Source organism: Plectropomus leopardus, chromosome 8 (genome assembly GCF_026936395.1).
Source record: "Plectropomus leopardus strain MGB_pleo_1.0 chromosome 8, ASM2693639v1, whole genome shotgun sequence".
NCBI classification, from domain to species: domain Eukaryota; kingdom Metazoa; phylum Chordata; class Actinopteri; order Perciformes; family Serranidae; genus Plectropomus; species Plectropomus leopardus.
This window is the reverse complement of record NC_142183.1, coordinates 24970900-24992174: the sequence shown is the minus strand read 5'-3', so window position 1 is coordinate 24992174 and position 21275 is coordinate 24970900. Positions and strand designations below refer to the sequence as shown.

The 21275-nt window shown below is 43.2% G+C and overlaps 1 protein-coding gene across 4 annotated transcripts in view; it reads right to left on the bottom strand.

Annotated features, from left to right (window-relative positions):
- The window catches only part of unc5a (unc-5 netrin receptor A), a 308725-nt gene that overhangs the window by 29696 nt on the left and 257754 nt on the right, over positions 1-21275 (bottom strand). For 3 of the 4 annotated variants that reach the window (XM_088081238.1, XM_088081237.1, XM_088081239.1), the window contains 4 exons: positions 21000-21103; positions 19599-19779; positions 16197-16364; positions 4190-4354 (listed from right to left, as the gene is read on the bottom strand). In XM_088081238.1, coding sequence (XP_087937364.1) covers positions 4190-4354; positions 16197-16364; positions 19599-19779; positions 21000-21103 — 618 coding nt within the window. The remainder of the gene's footprint in view (positions 1-4189; positions 4355-16196; positions 16365-19598; positions 19780-20999; positions 21104-21275) is intronic. The other variant, XM_042493167.2, reaches the window with a different exon arrangement.

The following is a 21275-nucleotide window of genomic DNA, read 5'->3' as shown; positions in this document are numbered from 1 at the left end:
GAAAAACGCCAGAATCTATTTCATGGGTGATTATCTCGGTACAATCTGATACCTTAAGTAGCAGGATTATATGCTGCCGGGCTCTACGGCAGCCCGTTGTAATGCGGGAGATCTCTTGACATGCAATCAATTGTGAATGACCGGCTGAAGATAAACAGAAGATCGTGTGTTTTGTTCTTGACATAAGGTAGAGCACCCGCACAGAACATACTTACTGCATGAAGAGTCTCACAGGATACATATACACCATGCTACACCTTCGCCTCTCATCTTGTCCATTTCCCTGTCTGTGCCTCTCTCCTCTGACTCCTCAGGGAAGCACAGAGGTGCTTAACTGTAAGCGGCCGGCTAAACCTTGCACCTTCCACAATGAGCTCCAAAAAAGGAGGAGAGACTATGGCCGGACCTCTCATTAAAGTTCCCAAATCCAATTGTCTTGGTGAGTCAAAGGCCAGACGAGGCGGTGATATTTGGACTTCTGGCGCTGCAGTCTACAGAGAGATGTGCAGCCTGACTAAAGACAAAACAACACCCTTCAGCAAGGAGACAGGCCAACTGGGTTGTGCTGATTGGATAAACATAGCTTTAGATTGGCCGGTTGCTGTTTACTTTCTAAGGGCGAACCAAAGGCACCCGGCTAACCTCTGATGCAAAGATCCAGTATCTCTACACTTCCTTTTCCCCCCTGCACACAGCATTCTTGTGGCCAGACAATAAAAATCAGTCAATCAGATGCCTCTCTCTCTCTCTCTCTTTCTTCCTGCCTCTCTCCCTCTATTCTGTCTGTAATCTCTGGTGGCTTATCTGAGCATCGCTGAGTGAAGTTTTATCTGACCCACCAGGTGTCACAGTGAAACGATCCCGATGCTCACTACAACCCTGACCAGCAACTGCTCTCAGCTCCTCCTGGCCCCCGTGCATTGATTTCCATGATGCCAGCCGATAATTGAAAGGACATCCATCACACTTTAATTGACATAGCTAATCAAGTTTTATAATTGGATGGGCTTTACTTTAGTCCCCCCTCTAGCGCACTCTCTTTCTCACTCTTTTCGTGCGTGCACTCGACCAATTTACCTCTCTTCCTCTCTGCCGCCCCTCGCTCCATCGCTCATTTCCACTTGACGTAATTGCTGGCACAGAACTTTTGATTCTCTTTGTGTGTGACCTCTCTTCATGATTGACACCCGCCTGCGGATAATCTGTGGATGTGATGAGCTGTTTTCAGAGTTGACCCTGGGCCAATCTCTGTTTGTTCCCCTTCTCCCTGAGCTTTCAGTTCAGCTCCTCAGACTCGCTCCAGGGCTGGCTGGTTAGGGATCAGTTTCTGACTTGAGATGGGCCAGCACGGACTTATAATTCATCTCCTCTGGGGCGATGTACCTGGATCCTGTTGAAGTTTGGACTCTTGCTGCATTGGCAGTCAGCACAATGTCTGCACCTGATAGTCCTCAACTCTCTCTACCTGCTCTTTTCTCTCCCCCGCATTGATAAATAAAAGCTTGCAGCCTCCTATGCCTCCTCCCGGGGCATTTATCAAGAGACCTGAGAATATATTTCATCCCATGGCCAATCCGAGTCACTTGCCTGAAGATGAATAACGCAGGAGTTCTTAAGGTCAGGGAAATATGGCTACTAAAACTCTCAAAGTGAACGTGACCATTACTATCTCCACAATACAGTCGTCCCATCCCTCTTCGGGTCCTGGTGAAATATGGCCCAAAATAAATGTTGAGCCATTTTTCACGCAGCCTGTGACCCCGCTCTGACAAACAAACCCATGACGAAAACATTCAGCTCCTTCGCCACCAAATTAGCTCTCAAAGTTAAAAGACAGATTAATTGTTTGATGGTTTTAGCACAATGATTTGCGTCACAGCCCAAACTGGGATGCTGCTACAAATTAAGTTCATTACCTTCATTAAATACATTAAGCTGAATAATTGTTTTTATGTTGTCCTAATTTCATGTACCTAAGAATATGAGCAGTATCATTTTTCCCAACTATCCTTTTTGTGCCCTCTAACACCTGTCTGCCATTTTGGCTCTGGCATGCAGCCAGCATATTTATTATTTCCCCTGCACAGATTTCGTGTAGCTCCATCTTGGGCCTCACTTGTTTGCTTTCTGAAAATGATCTTGCCTGGGTCAGATCTGTTTATTTTTGAGCTGTAACACAAATCTCTCTGCCGCGTGTTGATTTTCATATATGCAATACCCAAAACAATAACCTCATCTATGCCATTCCTGTCCTAATGAGGGGGATTAGAGGTGTTTGTGAGGTCCTCAGACAAAGGACATCTTTTGTGCTGGAGTAACTCCGGCTCACTCTGCAGTTGTATTGTTCGATTACGCTGGAGAAGAGAAGAGTGCCTTTTGTTTCAGGGGGAAGTTTTCCATCTCAGCTAATAGCCTGCAGACATGGTTGAAGTATGGGAGTTGCTGACAAGCCAAAACCATCTTGCTATTTTGCTTATTATAATACTTCACACAGCCGTTGTCTATGGAAACACATCTGCTGGGAACAGATTGGGACAGGCATTCTTCAGAGGCCAGCGCTCTGCTCTGCACTGTCAGTGTAAATACTGAGTGACTCAGTGTATGTGTATTTGTGTGTGTGTGTGTATGCGTGAGGAACAATGACTGGCATCTTTGTGTATATATCTTGCCTCTCTGGGGAGGAGCTGCTGACCTTTGATGATGGGCCGACTGAGCTCCCTGGTTCACTGCACGAGCCAATATTCAGTTGACACACGCACATGCACGCTCACATACTGACACACATTGTGCCAACACATATACACAATGCAACATACAGTAGCTCCATTCACCCCTCTTGCTCTCTATGCATCAGTCTATCTGATCATGTCAAATGGTGCAAGATACATAATTCAGTTTATTATTCGCTGGCCCGTGTTAACTGAATCCCCATTAAATCCCAGTGTTTATCATGCAGATCAACCCAAAGAGCGCACTATTTATAACATTTTCTGATGAGATGCCACCCTGAGACTCATCATTTCTGGATGGGAAGCTGCAATATCTTTCTGTCTTTGATATCTGTAGGGAGCGACAGCGCTCTCCCTTCATGTCCATCTGGTCAGCAGTGGACCCTGTGGTGCCACTTTTTTCACTCTGCTGTCAGGCTTTGTGGTTTCTGATCCTGACAGTACGCATGTGCCCCATTAATGACACAAGGAGAGAGGGAACACATTGGCTGCCTTACAGAAAAAACAAGACAAAAAAAACCCCACAAATTGGCATTGTAACTATATAAATGAAGAACAGAAACACAAATCACAGCACACCTGCACACCAGCCATGTGTGTTTCACAGCCAATTTGACCCGTGGCACTTTATCTGGCAGGTTTTGTTTTAATCAGAAGAGAGATGGTTTAATTCTCAGCTCTATTAATAGTTCAGAGAGCATCACAGCACCGATGCAGGTGAAAAGGTTGTATATTATCTTAGCAACGGGTGTCATACCAGTATTTATCAGAACTGAACGTCTAAAAAGGTCATGCAGGTGGGGACGAGCCAGTAATGGTCTGCAGACAACTCTGCCGTCGATACGAGTGTCTTATGAAATGGACATCTTTTCCTCTATCTAGCACAGGGAGCTGGTGCCATAAGGAGACATAAAATGTTTATTTGAGCTAATAAAAAGAGGAGGAAGACACTCTAGGCTCCTCATGTGAAAGAGGAAACTGTATTCAGAAATAAAAAGCATGAAGGGAAAAGCCTTTCTTTCCTTATTATCTCTACCTTAATTCAGGGGCTAACTGATAATCCTAAGCATCTGTCCTCCAGGTATTGTTTGTGATGTTTGATGAAGGTTGCAAGATTGAACTGTTATGCTTTTTATTTCTGAATTCATTTTCAACTTAGGCCTTGAGAGTGTCATGTTTCTTTTTCACCATCAGATCAGTAGTGTATTTTATGGGGACTGCTGTCAAATGTTGCTTTGATTAATTCTAAAATGTTCATTTGCCATATATATTTAGTGATTATAGCTGAGCTCATGAGCTCATGAGCTCAGCTATAATCACTAAATATATAACTAAACTGCATTCAACTCATCCTGTTACAGAAAAGTGGTTAAAAAATACGTTGCACTACTGAATCTTTTCTATTGTTCCGCTGAGTTGAGAGTATGGTTTTGCAGTATGTGGGTGGTTGGTGCACTCACTCTGTGGGCACTGCTCGCTCGTACAGTTGAGAGACTGGAGGTCGAGCCCCTGGCAGTCTTTGCCCCCGGTGCCAGGTGAGGGCTGGGTGCACTCCCTGCTCCTCCACATCGAGCAGTCTGAACCACACGCCGACCACTTGCTCCACTCGCTCCAGCCTCCATCCACTGCAAACACACACATGGAAAAAAAAAACATGGGTAAGTATAAACACGCACAGCAGCAAAACTCAGACAGATTCACTTCAAAAGCTTACATCTTAGTTCACAGGAAAAACTATTGATCGGAAAACATGCTCAACAGTTTCGATAAAACAAGATATAACTCCTTCTTATAAACAGAGTGAACTGTAAAGACTCTACGCGGTGAAGTTCAGATGCAGCAGTGGTGTAAAAGCAGTGGTGTATTTGCGTGTGAGATGAAAACAACTGGTAGAATACTCTGTTGCCATCCTGTGCAAATCCACTCGCTCTAAAATGGAAACCTGGTAGGGAAAGCATTATAAAGACATGCAAATCCACTTGCACACACTCAAATCCAGCAGATGCACAGGGAAACCAAAGCATGTAAAACTGCTGAGGAGAGCCATATTGTCTCTATTCTGCTTTCTTTGTTTATTTTTAACATGGAAATCAGATGCAGCTAAGCTAAACCCCAATAGTATGAGCGTACTGTGACCTGGTAGACCCATCTGTCAACAAACCACATCTGTGCAGGGGGAAGACATTGACCCTTGGGAAATACTATCATGGCCATGTCTATACCTATACAGGTATTATTGAAAATGGTGCTTTCCCCTCCTTTGATTTAAGAAAAATAAAAAATAAAAAGTCCAGTCCACACAAGTACTTTCAGAAGACAAATGCAAAAAACATAATGGAAGCACTGTCATGAGCATGGATAACCAACAAGTGGCAATATAACTGTAATGCTAAAGTCTTGCAAAGCAGAAAATGAAGATATTGGCCAATGAGAAGACTGAAAAAAATCTAGTACCAGAAAGCCCAAAGCAGCAACCTGTGATGCATTCTGATGCCTCTGTGCTTCAATAAAGTGGAAGAATAACTGTACACATATGCGTAAACCAGGACCAAAGGAAATCTGTTTTGATTTCTAGTGGTTTTATATTTAAAAAATGTCCCTTGAGCTGAGAAAAATGATTTAAAACATTTAACGTCATCACAATGTTATGTCATTGTGCCTAGCTGAAACTTGTTGGTGGAGGCAGAAACATTAATGCATATTCACTGGGCCACATACCATGAAAGTAAACCTCGAGGATGGAAACTTTTTAGTGCATGAGCTAGGCAAGCAATTACACTGAAATGAATAGGCACCATCTTGGCATTCACTATCTAGTTATTATTATACAATCTCTGGTGTAAACAAGTACAAAGTCCTGTTAGCAAAAAGCCTGCACTATTTTGGTCATATCTGCCATGGCACAAAATGTAACCTAATTTGTGTTGTCTCACAAGGAAAATAACAGCATACAAAAAAACTCAGCATTCCCTGTCTAACATCAACCCTGAAAACAGAAAATATGAAAAAACATCACCACTTTTAAAACCCAGCAGCAACCTCTGAAAAATGAAGTCAATGCAGAAATGACAAAAGCTGCAGTTTGTCTAATGGCCACTTGAGGCTGGCTCCAAAAACAGAGTCAATCAAAATAGGCCTCCACAACTTTAGAGCAGAAACAAATATTTTACAGCCACATACAAAAAATGGTTTTGGTCTGAATAGCTTATATCAACATTAATAACAACTGCCTGTGGGGGTTAATTTTTATATTAGCTACATTTAAGGTGTAAAGTTACTCATATTTAGGACAAGCTGCTTGAGTGACAGGCTGTGAGACAGATCCAACCCTTGCTCCTCCACAGCTACTCCCTCTCGTCCAAAAAAAAGACAAGACGGTGATCGCTGTAATGTCCATTACCCATAATGTCTGTCCAACATATAGTTTGCATGGGAGAAAAAAAAATACCTATGTGCACGTGGACCACGCCAGGAATATTAGTGAGAGGAAACAAATTTGTCTCACTCTGTTTTCTCTGTCAAACAAGCCGTTACTGTAGCAACATAAGCGTTGCCTGCAGTGTATCTGAATGCAAGACACGATACAGGTGGTATTACTCTGAACAGAGACGAATGTACATTACACCTGCAGCCTTTTTCTGTCCACCACAACTTCAAACACACCACCATCAGCGCGGGCAAAATGAAACAAATGGAAATGGGCCGGTAATTGTTCTGCGAGAGCCCTGCTGTAAGAAATATCAGCAGCTTTACCACACGCGGAGAGGGAGGCCATTTCGCAAAGGTGGGGGTAATTTGGCAATGTGGTGGGGGTGGAGGGGCTGAGGATATGGCGGTGGCTGGGAGTGATATTGAGAGTGACACAGCGCCAGGCCTGGGGAAGGTTACCATAGGGCTAATGGGAAAAAGAGCCATAATGAGCTCTCATGGGGGAAAAACGCCACTGTCTCGTTCTTTCTCTCTCCCAAATGTAAGGGTGAAGGGGACCAGACAAGAATCACCAGAGCTGCGCGCACACACACACACACACACACACACACACACACACACACACACACACACACACACACACAGAGTACAAGCACACCTCTATGACAGCAGTAACCCTCCTCCTGACTGACCTAGGGGCAAGGAAACCTTAGCGCTCATTAATCCTAGCAATAAATAGTGCAGGGGGCGTGACCCAGAGAGAGCAGGTCTGACCCACTGCAGGTCAGAGGCTTTGCTTAATAAAACATAAGTGTGAGAGTTACTTAGTGTGGGATGCCTGTTATTGCATAACTCTAACAAGTAATGATATTATTTGGTTTTATGGCCAATTGGGGAAAAAAGGCGCTGTGAGCATTTCAGGCCAGCGTCACAGGTGTGTGAATTCAACCCTGCTCCCACACAAGTCTGCATCTTTGTCCGTTCGTGTTTTTAAATGATTGCTAGAGAACGCGGGTGTGTTTTTGTGCATGTGTGTGACGGGATGCTGACACAGCTCGGGCCTCTTTGCAGTCAGATCCATTTGGCAGAGAGAGCAGAACCAATCAGATAATTGTCCTTGTTTGGCATCGAGTGGACCCATCCGTGGGCCAGTGGGCTGATTATCCAGGCTGGGAACGAGAATGATTGAATAGCGAATTACATCCTAATGAATATATTATGTCGCCCCTCAGTTTGTCCACACTACTGTGAAATAAAGAGATGAGATCAACATCTGCCCTGATGAGCTGATGAAATTCTACTTCTCTTTCCCACCACAAAGCAAGACTAATGGCCATGCAAATAACATTTTCAAACAAGGAGATTGGAGTGGAAACAGGGTGCTGCTCACGGGAATGAGGATGGGACACAAGCACTGCGACCTAGGCCAAGGAAAAATCAAAGGAAGATAAAGATGCATAAACAGTTCTTGATGGCCTGTCTGACTCTGAGCACAAATATTTCAGAAATATTCCTCAGAAGCCAAGACGAGAGAAGTGTTTGGACCGCATCAAAAGAAAGTGGGAAGATGAGCAAGTGGTTTAAGTAAATGCAGTGAAGCAAGAAAACTGACACTTTCCTTGATTTTCTTCTTTCAAATTCAAGGCTGAAATCAGAACCAAACCTCATCCTTTTATTTTTTTTTGCAGGATCCACATAAGAAAATTGTTGTCCACAGCCACATTTTTCTTTATCAAATCCCCAGAAAGAGATTGTTAGCTCTACTGCAAAAGGCACCACAGCTGATTTTCAATCATGCAGCACCACAGGTTTTAGGTCAGGCAGGTCTCTCAGGAGGGACAGTAATACAATAGCCCAGTGGCAAGCCCCCATTTGGACATGTTGTAGGGGGGAGAAGCGAAAGAAACCCGACCATTCTGCACAGGCCGGTAGGAGGGCCTGTTCGAGGCTTTGCCGTTCAAAATGACAAAGGCTGCTGACGGACACAGTCCGAGATCATCGCACACCTATGGTTTCTGTGTCCTTGAGGAGAACACGAGGAGGTAGACAAGTACCACTGAGACCAGCAGGCCTCCCCTCTGCTCCCACTGTCCTGTCAACACACGTGTGCACACTAACCACCTTTAATGCTGGTGTTCAAAGGCTGATGAGAAAAAAAACATAGAAAAACGCAGGCCGATGGAGGGGGTTGATAGCTGAGCCCCAGAAGTGGGTAATGCAGCGCAGATTAACAACCAAACTCTGTTTTTCTGACACATTATCTATATATCTATTTTTTTTTTGCGATGGCAACAAAACAAGTGAAAACAAGTAAAATAACAGTCAAGATAGAGATAGAGAAGAAGATACCTTACAAAACAAAATGGATACAGCATGGGTTTTAACTGATGGGTATCAGAAATGTGGTAAAACCAAGACAAAAAAGAACAAACAAACAAAAACAACCCAAAAACAACATAGAGATAAGGCAAAAACATGCAAATGTGTGTGTGTATCTGTGTGCGCAAGAGAGAGATTGGGGTGATGGGTTTTTGTGGGGGTGGGGAATAAATATATATCTTAAAGTAAATACATACAGGAATTTGGCTGCACTCAACTGCACATACACCACACGGTTTTGTATATAAATTATTGTGTAGACCCTTAGAAAAAGGAGAAAACAAAAACAAAAAAAGGGAGAATATATATATATCTACACAATCACACATGTACATATACCCATATGCACACACACACACACACACACACACACACAAGATAATAATAATAAATAAACAAATAAATAGATAAATAATAACATAAATGTGATTGTTACCACCATCATTAAAATAATTAAGTCATGAATTAGTTTTTATGAGGTGTTGGTGTGTATGTGAGGGGAACCGGAGGATAAATGTGTGTGTGTGTGTGTGTGTGTGTGTGTGTGTGTGTGTGGTGGGGGGTTGCTGAAGCAGGCTGGTACCAGGGCCTGCCATCGAGGGAGCAAGCCCAAGCTCCAGTTGGTACAGATGTATCAACCGACAAACAAAACCACAAAGTTGTGTGGGTTTTTTTTTTGCCCACCCTGGTGTACAGTCTTCTTGTTCATATTGGTTGAGTTACGTGTGCGGATCGTTTGTTTATGATTGAGGAGATGGAAGAAGTCGATGACATGATGAGAGACCCCCAGACCCTTGAAGTGGGGGTGCTCACCCTCATCAACAGCTTAAATTGCAAATAAAGATGGGGAGAGTGGACACGGTTGCCTGGCACCCTGGTGAAGTGTGAAAATGGGAGAGGTGATACCATTGGTGATTATTGTGGCCTTAGGTGAAGTGTACAGTGTTTTTATCTAATGGATGAACGACTCTCCAAAACCAAACTCATGGAGGGGGCTAAACAGAAAGGTCCAATTTACTTTTTCAAATGCCTTTTCTGCATCTAATGACATATTAATAGTTTTATTTTGTTTTTGTTGTGATATGTTGATTAAGTTGAATAGCCTACGGATATTATCTGAAGCATGTCTGTTTTTGATGAAGGATAATTGCCTTTTTCTTTTTTGGTTTGCAATAGATTAGCTAGATATTTACTTGATTTGTTACGATATTGGAAATTTTCATATTTGAGCTGTTTGATAAGGAATTGTGTTTTCTAATAAATAATGGTTTCAAGTTGGGATTTAAGCTGAGCTAGTTCATTTTTTGCTTGTTCGCTGGGGTTGTTAAATAACTGGCATGTTAGGTGTTTTATTTTGGTCTCTAAGGTAGTTTGCTGTTCTCGTTGCTTTTTCTTCTTGTGTGATGAATATTACATGATTATCCCTCTGATAACGTTTTTTTCTGTTTCTCATAAAAGCGATGATGAAATTTCTGGAGCGTCGTTCATCTCCAGGAAGGATGTCCACTTTCTCTTGATCAATGTGGTGAAATCTGTATCTTCTAACAGCGAGTTATTGAAGCGCCATCTTGCGGGAGACTTGAGATGTACTTGGACAGTTATTGATAAGGAAACTGGAGCGTGGTCACTGATCAAGATTGGATGAATTGTGTTTTCTTGGATATGTTGAGTAAATAATTACTTACAAGGAAAAAATCAATTTTGTAAAAGGATTGGTGGAAGGAGTAAAAATATGAATACTCTCTGGTTGATGGGTTTCTCATTCTCCAACTATCGCCAAGTCCAAAGTCATTCATGTACTGTTTAATAATTTCAGCTGAGTTCCAGGTTCTTGAGTTGCCAGGCGTACTAGAACCATCAGTCGTGAGGTTGATGACAGTATTGAAGTCTCTGGCTATTATGATATTTGTTGAGTTGTCTAATAAAGAGACGAAATTATGGAAGAAGGATGAGTCATCACCGATGGGGCCGTAAATATTAGCAAGCGTGAGTGTTGTCTGGTTGATAGATGTATTAATGATGATGAATCTTCCCTGCGGATCAATAACAGATGAATTATGGACAAATGGGATATATTTATTGACTAAAATTGAGACCCGTATATGTTTACTGTTGAGTGTGGATAAAAATATTTTATCAAATTGTTTAAATCTATGATATTGCAGTTCTGAGTTTGCGAGGTGTGTTTCCTGTATAAAACAGTATATCAGCCTTTGATTTTGTATGGTGATTGATGATTTGATTCTTTCAGTCTGTGTGCGAAAGCCACTTACAATCTATGTTACAAAGTTCAGTGTGTGCATGACTGTGTGTCAGATATATCTCATTTTGAATAAAACAGGATAGAGTAGCAGATGTGTGTGTGTGTGTGTGTGTGTGTGAGTGAGTGTGAGTAAGTAAGTGAGTGAGTGAGTGAGTGAGTGTGTGAATGAGTGAGTGAGTGTGTGTGTGAATAAGTGAGTGAGTTTGTGTGTGAAATAAGTGAGTGAGTGAGTGAATAAGTGAGTGAGTGAGTAAATGAGTGAGTGTGTGAAATAAGTGAGTGAGTGAGTGTGTAAATAAGTGAGTGAGTGAGTGAGTGAGTGAGTGTGTGTGTGTGTGTGCGTGTGTGTGTGTGTGTGAGTGAGTGAGTGAGTGTGTAAATAAGTGAGTGTGTGAATAAGTGCGTGAGTGAGTGACTGTGTAAATAAGTGAGTGAGTGAGTAAATGAATGAGTGAGTGAGTGAGTGAGTGAGTGAGTGAGTGTGTGAAATAAGTGAGTGAGTGAGTGAGTGAGTGAGTGAGTGAGAGGGGGCATTTAACTACCATAACATAAAATAAGATAAGATAGATAAGATGTAAAAGTGAATGGTGAAGACACAAAAAACAACACAAGACATGAAAAGGACAGAGGGAGACACTGAAGGTTTCCTTTAAGAAGAAAAAAAGGAGGATGTGGGGTATGAGGCTGAGAGTTCAATAGTTGTGATTGCGGAATAATTGTTTTCTTTTAATATGGGATACAGTATTTCCCGGCGTTCGTTTATCTCACGGGGGTTTAGGCCTGTAAGTCCAAATGGTGTGCCTTTAAGTCCCTTTCCTTTGTTTTTGACCTGTTCCTTTTGCTTAAAGTGTTCAAATTTGGCGATCATGGGTCGGGGTCCGCTGACAGATGGTTTTCCGAGGCGGTGAACTCTGTGGAAGGAAAAGTTTTTGGCGGTGTCGGTGGTATTTCCAGCTGTGTGGTCGTGAAGTTTTGGATGACGGATTCCCGGTTGTTTTGCTCGGGAATGCCAGAATAGTTTCTTCCATACATTTGGTTGTTTTTTTTTTGAGACGGCGTGTTTTTGTTCGTTGAGTGTTTTTTAGGAAGGATTGTTGGTCCTGATTTGATTTCTTAGTGAAACGATGTTGTGGCAGGCCCAGCTTTTTATTAATCCTTGCTAGTACACTTACCTCGATTTCAGTGGTTTGTAGATCAGCAGCGTCCGCTGAAGAGTCTGTGTTTGGTGGTTTGTTTGGGTTGGCTGAGTCCGGCTCCATGTTGGTCTGCAGGTTGTAATAGCAGTCGATGAACTCGAGCTTCGAGTGCGGTTATATCCTCCACCGTGTTGATGTGTTGTTCCGGGTTGGTGGTGGCGGATGGATGAAGGATGCAGTCTGAATCAGAACGTCTTTTTAATTTCTTATTTTGAGCTTTTAGTTTTACGTATTTGCTGTGTTCTCTCGCTAACAGGGCGCCGCCATGTTGAATCTCGTCTACAGTTTCCGACTCTCGCGATGCTGCGTTCAGCATGACTTCGCGCTCACAGCCCAACACATTTTATATATTTAAAAGTTGTGTTGGTATGTAATCGATAACTGTGCAAAGCTTCTCCCTAATGTTAACTAAACCACCAGCACAGACCAAAATGAGACAGAATGAGATATGAAGAGGGTGAGCCAAAACCAATGGCACAGTACGATTAAAAACAGTGCCGACGAGACTGTCACCAGATGGCCACCGTCTTTTGAACTAAAGTGTTTTTCTCACACATTTATTAGCCTAGCCCTTATTTATTCCTTGGATAAAATATGAAGTCTGCAGAACAATCTCTGGTAATATCCAGAGATATGCGCATGCTTACTTTCAGAGCAGAATTAGACATTCGCCTGCAGTGCAGACAGTAGACATATGGGCGCTAACTTGCATGTGTACAACACCAACATGCACAAACACACACTTACAAGTACGCGTGCACAAATACACCAGCCCCGAGTCTGTTTATTTTCCATCTAGTAGAAATCTCACAGCTCCTCTGGCAAGCCTGAGGGATCAGTACGATATTTAAATAATTCACGCGAGTTAGAAATCTCTTCAGGTTGTTTGCTGTTCTAACACACCAGCATCAGTTCTGATTCATTTGTGTGGGGCAGTTGCCACTGTGTCATATCCAAAACTGGGGACTAACTATTTGCTGTTGGCTCAGGTCTTGCGTCTTTGTTGGAAATGTTGCAGTGATCTGACATTTTGCCATGACTGTTGGCTCTGACCACAAGAGTGCGGAGGGCAGAGTCAATGAAAGGGGTGAAGGGATGGACTGCAGATTTATGTGGGATACTTCAGCAGGATACAATAGAGACAAAAGGAAAAGGAGAAGGCAGGGAGAGGGAAAAGGAATGGAGATAAGCTCTAGTTTGGCTGCTCGCTGTCTCAAGTGTTGATCTGCTCTGCTCTGAGCCCCAGGCTTTAGCCTTAGCCTCCTCCTCCTCCTCAGCTCCCCATGTCTCTCCCAGCACGGAGCCCATCTGATCTGCCACACAGGCCTCCGCCAACTCTCATTAAACACTTTGGAGACTTAGACAAAAATACAGATGAGCCTTTCTAGCTTCACATTTTCCAGATGAGAGGTGGGAGCTCACATTCAGATACAAGAGTCATTGTGAAAAGACAAGTGGAGACTTCTGTTACTGTACAGGCTGTTGGAGATGGTGTTTGTCAGCGGAAGCCCATATGAAGCCAGCATGTTTAAATTAGCCTCTGTTGCTGCACTGATCTGCTACTTTTTAAATGTGGAACAACACATGACCATCTGCATTTCAGCGAAAAATATATATAGACTTTGCCAGACAATGCAGGGACAAATTATAGTCTTTGCATGTTGTTGGCTCAAAATGTAAATTGATTTTTTTTGCAGCGAATATTCACTCAGTTGACAGCATCTCTTTATCCCCAAAGCAGGAGCACGGCAAATCTGTGAGGCCATCGATGTGTTTAAGACAAAACAGACTGCAACATCAAATTACAAAGAATAAGCAGCGAAAAAAATGTATTTTTCCTGTAACTCATTTCAAAGATCTAATGCTACAAGTTAAATGCACCAGAGAGCTTATAATCAACAAAGAATCTTAGTCTAGATAATTAATGAACTCTTGAAACAAGACCCGAATTAAATCATGTCATTTTTAAAAATGCAACTCAAAAACAAAGGCACTGAGGAAAAAATGCCTCTCAAGGCTAACTTAAAAAAAAACAAAAAAAAAAAAACACTCCCTCTGAATCCAAATGTCAGCTGTGTCTAAATAAATAACGTGATGTCTGTCTGCAGCATTACAGCTCCCCATGTAATTCATTCTTCCTAAGTTTCTTTCTTCTGAAATGGGCTGAAATCACCATCCACTGTGAAAGTAGTGGATTAGACCTGCGAAGGCTTTAAGCAAAGTGATAATTAAAGTTGTTATCCAGTCTGTAAGGATGCTCTCTGCCAGGCTGGTCTCATCTGCTCCCCCTCGCTGAACATGACTCTGTGAGAACGTCAATTCATGTATTCAGACTGATGATTCAAACATGTGTTAATCATGTATTTGATGAATCAAAGTAAGGATTCAGATGTATGTGGGGGCTGTCCATGCTGTGTGTGTGTGTGTGTGTGTGTGTGTGTGTGTGCGTGTGCGTGCGTGCGTGTGTGTGTGAGCACTGGATGACAAATGATGGGAGCGGTCAGTTCATCTGGGGGGACTTCAGAGGCATGTCTGAGTACACAACAGAGCCGCAGAAACGTTTGTGGATGGAAACAGCAGCCCATCATCCTCAGGCTCTGCCGTGGTGGACTTCGGCCTTGAGGGGAACCCTCTCTGGGGTCTGACAGCCGGGGCTGTCTGTGCCACTGATGTTCTGTCCGAGACGGGTAACAAGTGAGGGAAAGAGGCAGAGACTACTCTCTGTTGCCAAATAACAGGACTGATAGAGGTGTGAGCCAGGTCACATCGCTGCAGCGTCTCTCATCAAGAGAAAAAAAACACACAAGCTCTTTCTTTCCCAAAGTGTCTGCAAACTGTGTTCACAGGCCACAATGCAATTTCTGACACGGCACCCTAAGGGTTGAAATTACACACTTTCTCCTTGTGGGGCAAAGATAGAGGAGGGTGGGGTCTGGTCTAACAATAGCAGCTCGGACTGACATTAATCTCTTTAAGCTCATGGAGGTCAGTATCCTGCTTTGCTGTAGGGGAATGTCAAGCATCCCCGGACACCCCTCTAATTCCATTACTCGTTGCTCCGGTGCTAATAATTCCAAATCCATCCCGATAGTGTCCTGATGGAGCATCATGCATTGCCATGTTTCCTTTGTCTTCCTCCTCCTGCTGTATTCCAGTGGGCCATGTTACTTACACTCACGCTTGACATCTAGTGATGTCTTTACATGGGAGACGTGTAACATGACGCCCTGATTCACTGAGGAAGATAACCTCTGTTTTAGGCAGGGAGAGGCTGTCACTGCCAGAGGTGTTGAATTTCCCTCTCTGCTATTTACCGAGCGTGGGAGATTTCTCCTGCGGTCAGCATGGCTGCAGAGCCCCAGCTATACGTCTGCGTCCGACTGATCTGCTGGCAGCTAAACAGCAAGTACACGCACTCAGGCGTTTTCTACTTCTCTCTCAGTTTTCCTCTCCTCTCTCTCACTTAGGGCTTTTGTTCCTGCTTTCTTTACACTGTATCTGATTCCATCTGTCTCTATCCCTGCTTTCCCCTACACTTCCCTTTTTCCTATCCTGCTACACTCCCTCACTATCTCTGCCTCTGTCAGGGGGCTAATGTGGGACTGCAAATGAAGCAGCTTGACTTCCATCTCAGGCTACCAGAGATCGATATGTGTTGCTCAGTATCAGGCAGGACACTCTCTGCCTCTCTGACGCTCTCACAAGGGAGACCAGGCAGGCAAATGAAACACCCTCAACTCCTCACACGTAAACATGGCACACAGGCCGCCATAATTCAGCTTTTTATTGCCCGTATTTACTACATAGCTTGAGCAGCAAACAATAACAAATGTACTAGTCAGTCTGACACAGTGCCATGGCTGGGACCATGTCTCTTAAAGCAGACAGGTCTCTGAAATAAATGCAGGGTCTTCGTACAGCACAGCAGATAAAGAGGGATGTGAACAAAGAGTGATAATAATAAATCTTTTTCAGGATGAGGCCTTACTGTGAAGACTAATAGGCTCTGACATTGCTGTGGAGGCTGGGCTAATTGCAGGAAACAACAGAAGCACTGACATCTAAGGAGAGACCTGGGTGCTGGTACAAAAAGGCAGCCAAAATAAAGATGAATTGATGACTTCTAGATGCAAAAAAACGCAAAAAGGAAGCCACAGGAAGCCAAGCGCCACAGGACAAACGGGGTTGCCTGGGAGTTACCTGGACAGGTGGCCACGCAGGCACTTTTCTGGACGTTCTGCCCTTCACAGGATGTGCCTCCATTCAGTGGCGTGGGGTTGGTGCAGCTCCGACTCCTCTTCTGCCAGCCACGCCCACACACAGCGCTGCAAGACGACCAGGTGGTCCATGTGGACCAGCCGCCGTTGACTGTCAGCCGGCGCCGGGGGGAGAGGGTGGAGTGGGGTGAGGAAAGGGGGGGTTGGTTGGGAGGGAGGGGATGGATGGATGAAGGGACAGAGCAGCCAGGATTACCCGACATGCACCAAGGAAAAGAGGTGTGCTGCGCTATAATAATCGTGACTGCTGTTACACACTGTTTGGGCACTGCAAGGTGAACTAATTGAAGAGCAAGAGCAAAAAAGGGGGCTGCTTCCTGTGTCCGAGTTGGAATTACAGCCAACTGCAGTGAAAACAAAATGGCTTCAACAGGGAGCAGAAAAAAACATGACAGCTTGCCATCTTTGACCTTATCTCAGAGGGAGACACAGTTTCTGCAAAGTAACTCGTGGACATTTTAAATGGCCCTCTACATTTTACCGAGGTAATGCAAGACAATATACTCATAATATAAGACAGAATATAATCACTGTGAAGCAATGACATTAAAGCTAAACGCTCACGGTCATATTGTTAATGCAGGGAAAGAAAAACAACAACAACAAAAAAAAACGCATACTCCTTGGAAATGCCAACACACTACTGAAAAATAAATATGTTGTGGCTGTTCCAGTAATTCAGATTGTGTCCTTCACACATCCACCGCTGATTTCACATCATTCTTCAACTCAAGTATTCTTTGAATTGTAGAGAACTGTATAATTTTTCCTTTTTTTACATCTGAAACTGAAAGTTCAGGCACTTTGAAAAGCCAGTGCCCATGTGCTGAACCCTCAACTGTCGGCACATAATTGTTGCTGTATCGCTGGATCACGGCAGGTGATTACATCAAATCACGCTGGTTTAATTCTAATCAACACCTTCCTGTATATCCTGTGTTTGCCTCTGCTTATGAGATACCCAGATTCCTGATTCACTGGCTGGAACAGCACTAGTGCTCCCTCTCTGTACATACTCCCTTCCCTAATTTCCCCCCTAACTCTCTCCTGTGCTTGTCGCGGCTGAATCATTTCCTTGCCCTCTCTATGCGATTGATTGCCCGCCACGGCGAGGTAAATTGCCAGGCAACTCGGCCCCTGATTACCTCTTAGCACAGAGTGCAGTCACACCAGCCAGGCCTTGTTAAAATGCATCTCTGGCCCCCCGTTGAACCCCCTTTGAAAAGTAGCACTTATTATGACTTGCTACAGCTAGCTAGATCAGCTAGCGTGGTGGACTGTGATGCTCTGTACCTGCATTTTTTCTTTCCTGTCTTCTTCTATTGTGATTTAACCTCAAACATCAGTACAATGGTAATCCATTTGTTATCCTGTCAAGTACATAGAGTGATGTGAAGAAATTAAATTGCACATGCAAGCGTCCTTGCAAATTGTTCACAATTTGCCGGGTCTGAGAGCAAAACTATTGTTTGACGATACAAGAAAAGCAAACAATAGATATGTGAAATGCTCTCGCCTCCATAGTCATTTGTAGATTTCTTCATCTGCAAAGCAAGTCTTTAAACAACAAGCTAATCAATTATAATCAACAGTAGGAATAATTGGGATTTTTTTATTTTTATGCTGGAGGCTTGGAGGAGTGTATGATAATGTGTGTTTTGACGGCATGCTCCAAATTAACACATTTCATTTGAAACTGTTCACCGTGAAAGTGCACATGCCTTATTTTCGACTTAATTTACAGTCACACAGCGCGATCTAAATGTTTGAAACCCCTACAGTGTCTGCACAGTTTTGTGAATTACAAATTCAGCCTAAAAGGAAATTGCGAGTGTTTTGTCAGAGATCTAAAATACAGTTATTCCTCATACAATCTATTCCATCTACATAGGTAAATATTGATTACATAATGACAAGTAAAACATTGTATCAAATTAAGTCATACATGCAGGTGTTTTCTCATTTCTCAATCTAGTTCCATGTAATATATATACATGCATATTTTTGGCCATGGTTCAGGGAACAGTTGTCCTTGATACAAAAAGGCTCACAGTGACGCTCTCACTCCATTATGGTCATGTTTTCCTAATTTGGATTCATCGTGCACCCTAAAATCCATTGAGATTCCACTGGGAGTTTTTGTTAGGCAGAGAAACTGCAGTATTAAATGGAAATTAATTCAATTATAACTCAAGCAGCAACAACCTGAATTTGAGAACTGCACAAGGTATTACACTTTGATCAAATAATTCCCACTGACACTTTAATTTCACAAGGGATATGCTTACAGTGCACCCCTTGTTTCTCAAATTTAATAATTTCACTGAAAAAATGAAAAATTTTTTTTTTATAATTTAGTAATAGAAAAATACTGCATAGCCCTAACACAAAAACTTTGAGAGAATTGTATCTTTAAATCATTTTTATAGCTGAAGAAAAGTTGCAAAAACTGAGGAGGTGTGGATACTCCTACATAGTGCTGTATATTTGTGGCGTATGTTTTCTCTGCTGCCGTGTTAGATAATTTACAAGAACTCTTGTACTGACTTTACAGCACATCACAGCATCGTCTTCTTCTGGCAGCCTCATCAAAAACGGACCCTGTGTCAGACATTGTGCCAGATCGTACATTTTTCATATGCAACCAAAGTTGCTTTCATGTCATGATCCATTTCCCACATGACTTCCATCTCCTGTTTGCATGTTGCTGAGAATTAACTGGCTGTAACGTATGCAAAACTTGTTCCAGTACCCAAGGAACCCTCTGTGATTGAAAATATGCTGTTCCTCTAAATTTTAATAAAGATCAGTCTGCTTATCAAGCCAAGTCATTATTTACAGTTTGCTGTTAATTCAATTTCTCATCTTGTACTGGATTCACTACAGAGAAGGAAGGAGATGGCAGTCCAGAGATTGGAGACTGCCAGCTTTTGGTGGAATGGCTGCCAGTAACATTTTATGTCGTGCTAATTAATGTGCAGATATACTACTATGTCTTTATGCAGTTATTTATGCTAGTGTCATTTACTGTTCCTTGAAAAATAAAGCCGATCTACGTAAGTTGTCACCATATGTCACATATGCAGACGACTGTATGTTGTTAAAACAATTAAAACAGCAGTGTAGAGCCTGATAGAAGTAGTGCACCCAGGTATTGTCCATGCAAGAAAACATGCAGAGTTTTATGTAGAAAGCAACATGCAAGCAATACATGATCAATTTAATCTGTTTGTATATTTTAAACCAGAGGGTCATTCTACCCCAGACCTCTCATTACCAATCATGAGCAGAGCTCTGACACCTGTTCAAAGAAGTTATCACCCACCATAGACTAGGACCGTAGCAGAGGTGCTTTTGCGGCGAGCAACGATGTTTTTGGCCACACACGTGTAGTTGCCCGTGTCCGCCAGCCGGGCTTTTTTGATGACGAGATTATGGTCAGTTGTGATAAAAAAATTGGGGTCGCTCGCAGGGTTGATCACATCATCATTTCTCTGCCACTCCACCTGGAAAAAAAAAAGTAAAAAAGTTTCAGTGGTTTCCTTCTCCTATGCAGCTCTACAGTGACCAAACATGCTTTGGATTGCACGTTTCTACACGGACAGGAAAAGCAGCTCTGTTTTGGATGCAACCAAACAGATAAAAAGAACAAATGTAGCTCGGTATGATACTGTCACTGAGATGGAATGAATGTATCTATACACCCTACGGATTTTAATATTTATTTTCTTTGTGTGGGAAATGCAGCTTATTTTGTAGCTGCTGGAGATCTCTGTAGCTGCTGGTGGTCTGAGAGTGAAACTGATCACGCTTTGTGTAGTTTCTCTGCCCTCTTGCAGAAGCCAAAAACTGATGTAATTCCTATTTTGGTGTACTCTCAGATTGGTTTGCTTGTTTTCTTGCTCTCACTTGACCTTGTGCCGTCTCAAGAGTAGCTACGGTGCTGCGGTATTGTTGTCGGTATTACTGCCAGTTGCGATGCCGTATATAATTGGGCTTTCTTCCTCTTGTGCGCTATCCCTGTTTTCTCCCCGTTGTGACTTCTGCTCTGATGTTCTTTTCTGTTGAACTGCAGTTGGCACCTTCCTTCCCATTTCTCTGCAAACTGTCCCTACACTGTCAAGCTGTGATTGGCTAGTCTGCTGCTCCTGGTCTCTGGGCTGTCTGAGTGGCTGGCCTAACCTCCTCTTGTGTTGTTATTAGAGCGGTTAGTGCCTATCTGGGACTGGGAGGATGCAGCAGACGAGGTGAAACAGCTGGCCCCAGTCTGGTCCTCTAAACACAGACACACACCACTGAGAGATGTGAGGAGAAGAGAGAGAGAGTCGAGCAGAACCAGTGTATAAGAGATGCAGTACATGGAGAGACGGCAGAGAGATAGAGAATGGGATAGGAAGAGAAGGAGAGAGGCAAATAGACCCATTAATTATGGATGGGTCTTTAGAGATGCCAAACGGGGAGTGAAGCCTCCAAGCCTATCCTGAGTGATGTGACGAGACGCTGTGATATACGGCTTCTCAGAGATGTAAGAGAGATAATAAATCAATAATGGGGAATAATTAGAGGTGTAATTTATCCGCACAGGGTTGTCTATTCCCTGGTGGAGCAGGGAGAGATGCTGGGGAGCTGATTCTGAGATACTTTTTGCCTTTTGTCCTCCTGGTGAGGAAAGGGTAAAAGGATGCTAGATGTGGGCCTATAAATATCTTCTGTATCCGTGTCTCACCTCGGCTTGTGGCACTCCCTCAGGGGGATGGCAGCGCAGTAACACCTCCTGGTCCAATGCCACCTCTTTACCCTGCGGCTCCTCCTCAAAGTTCTTTCTCAGGTCTGGAAGTGGAAAAAAAGACGTAACCAATTATGTTTGTAAGAGCTTGTATGGTTTACATGAAAACACTTCTATCCACAAAACTTTGGCTTGGGTGATGCCTCGAAAAAAAATTTAATTCCTGAAACGTCCACCCATGGCCTCGCTGCGCATGTCGCACTCCAGTTGGCCTCT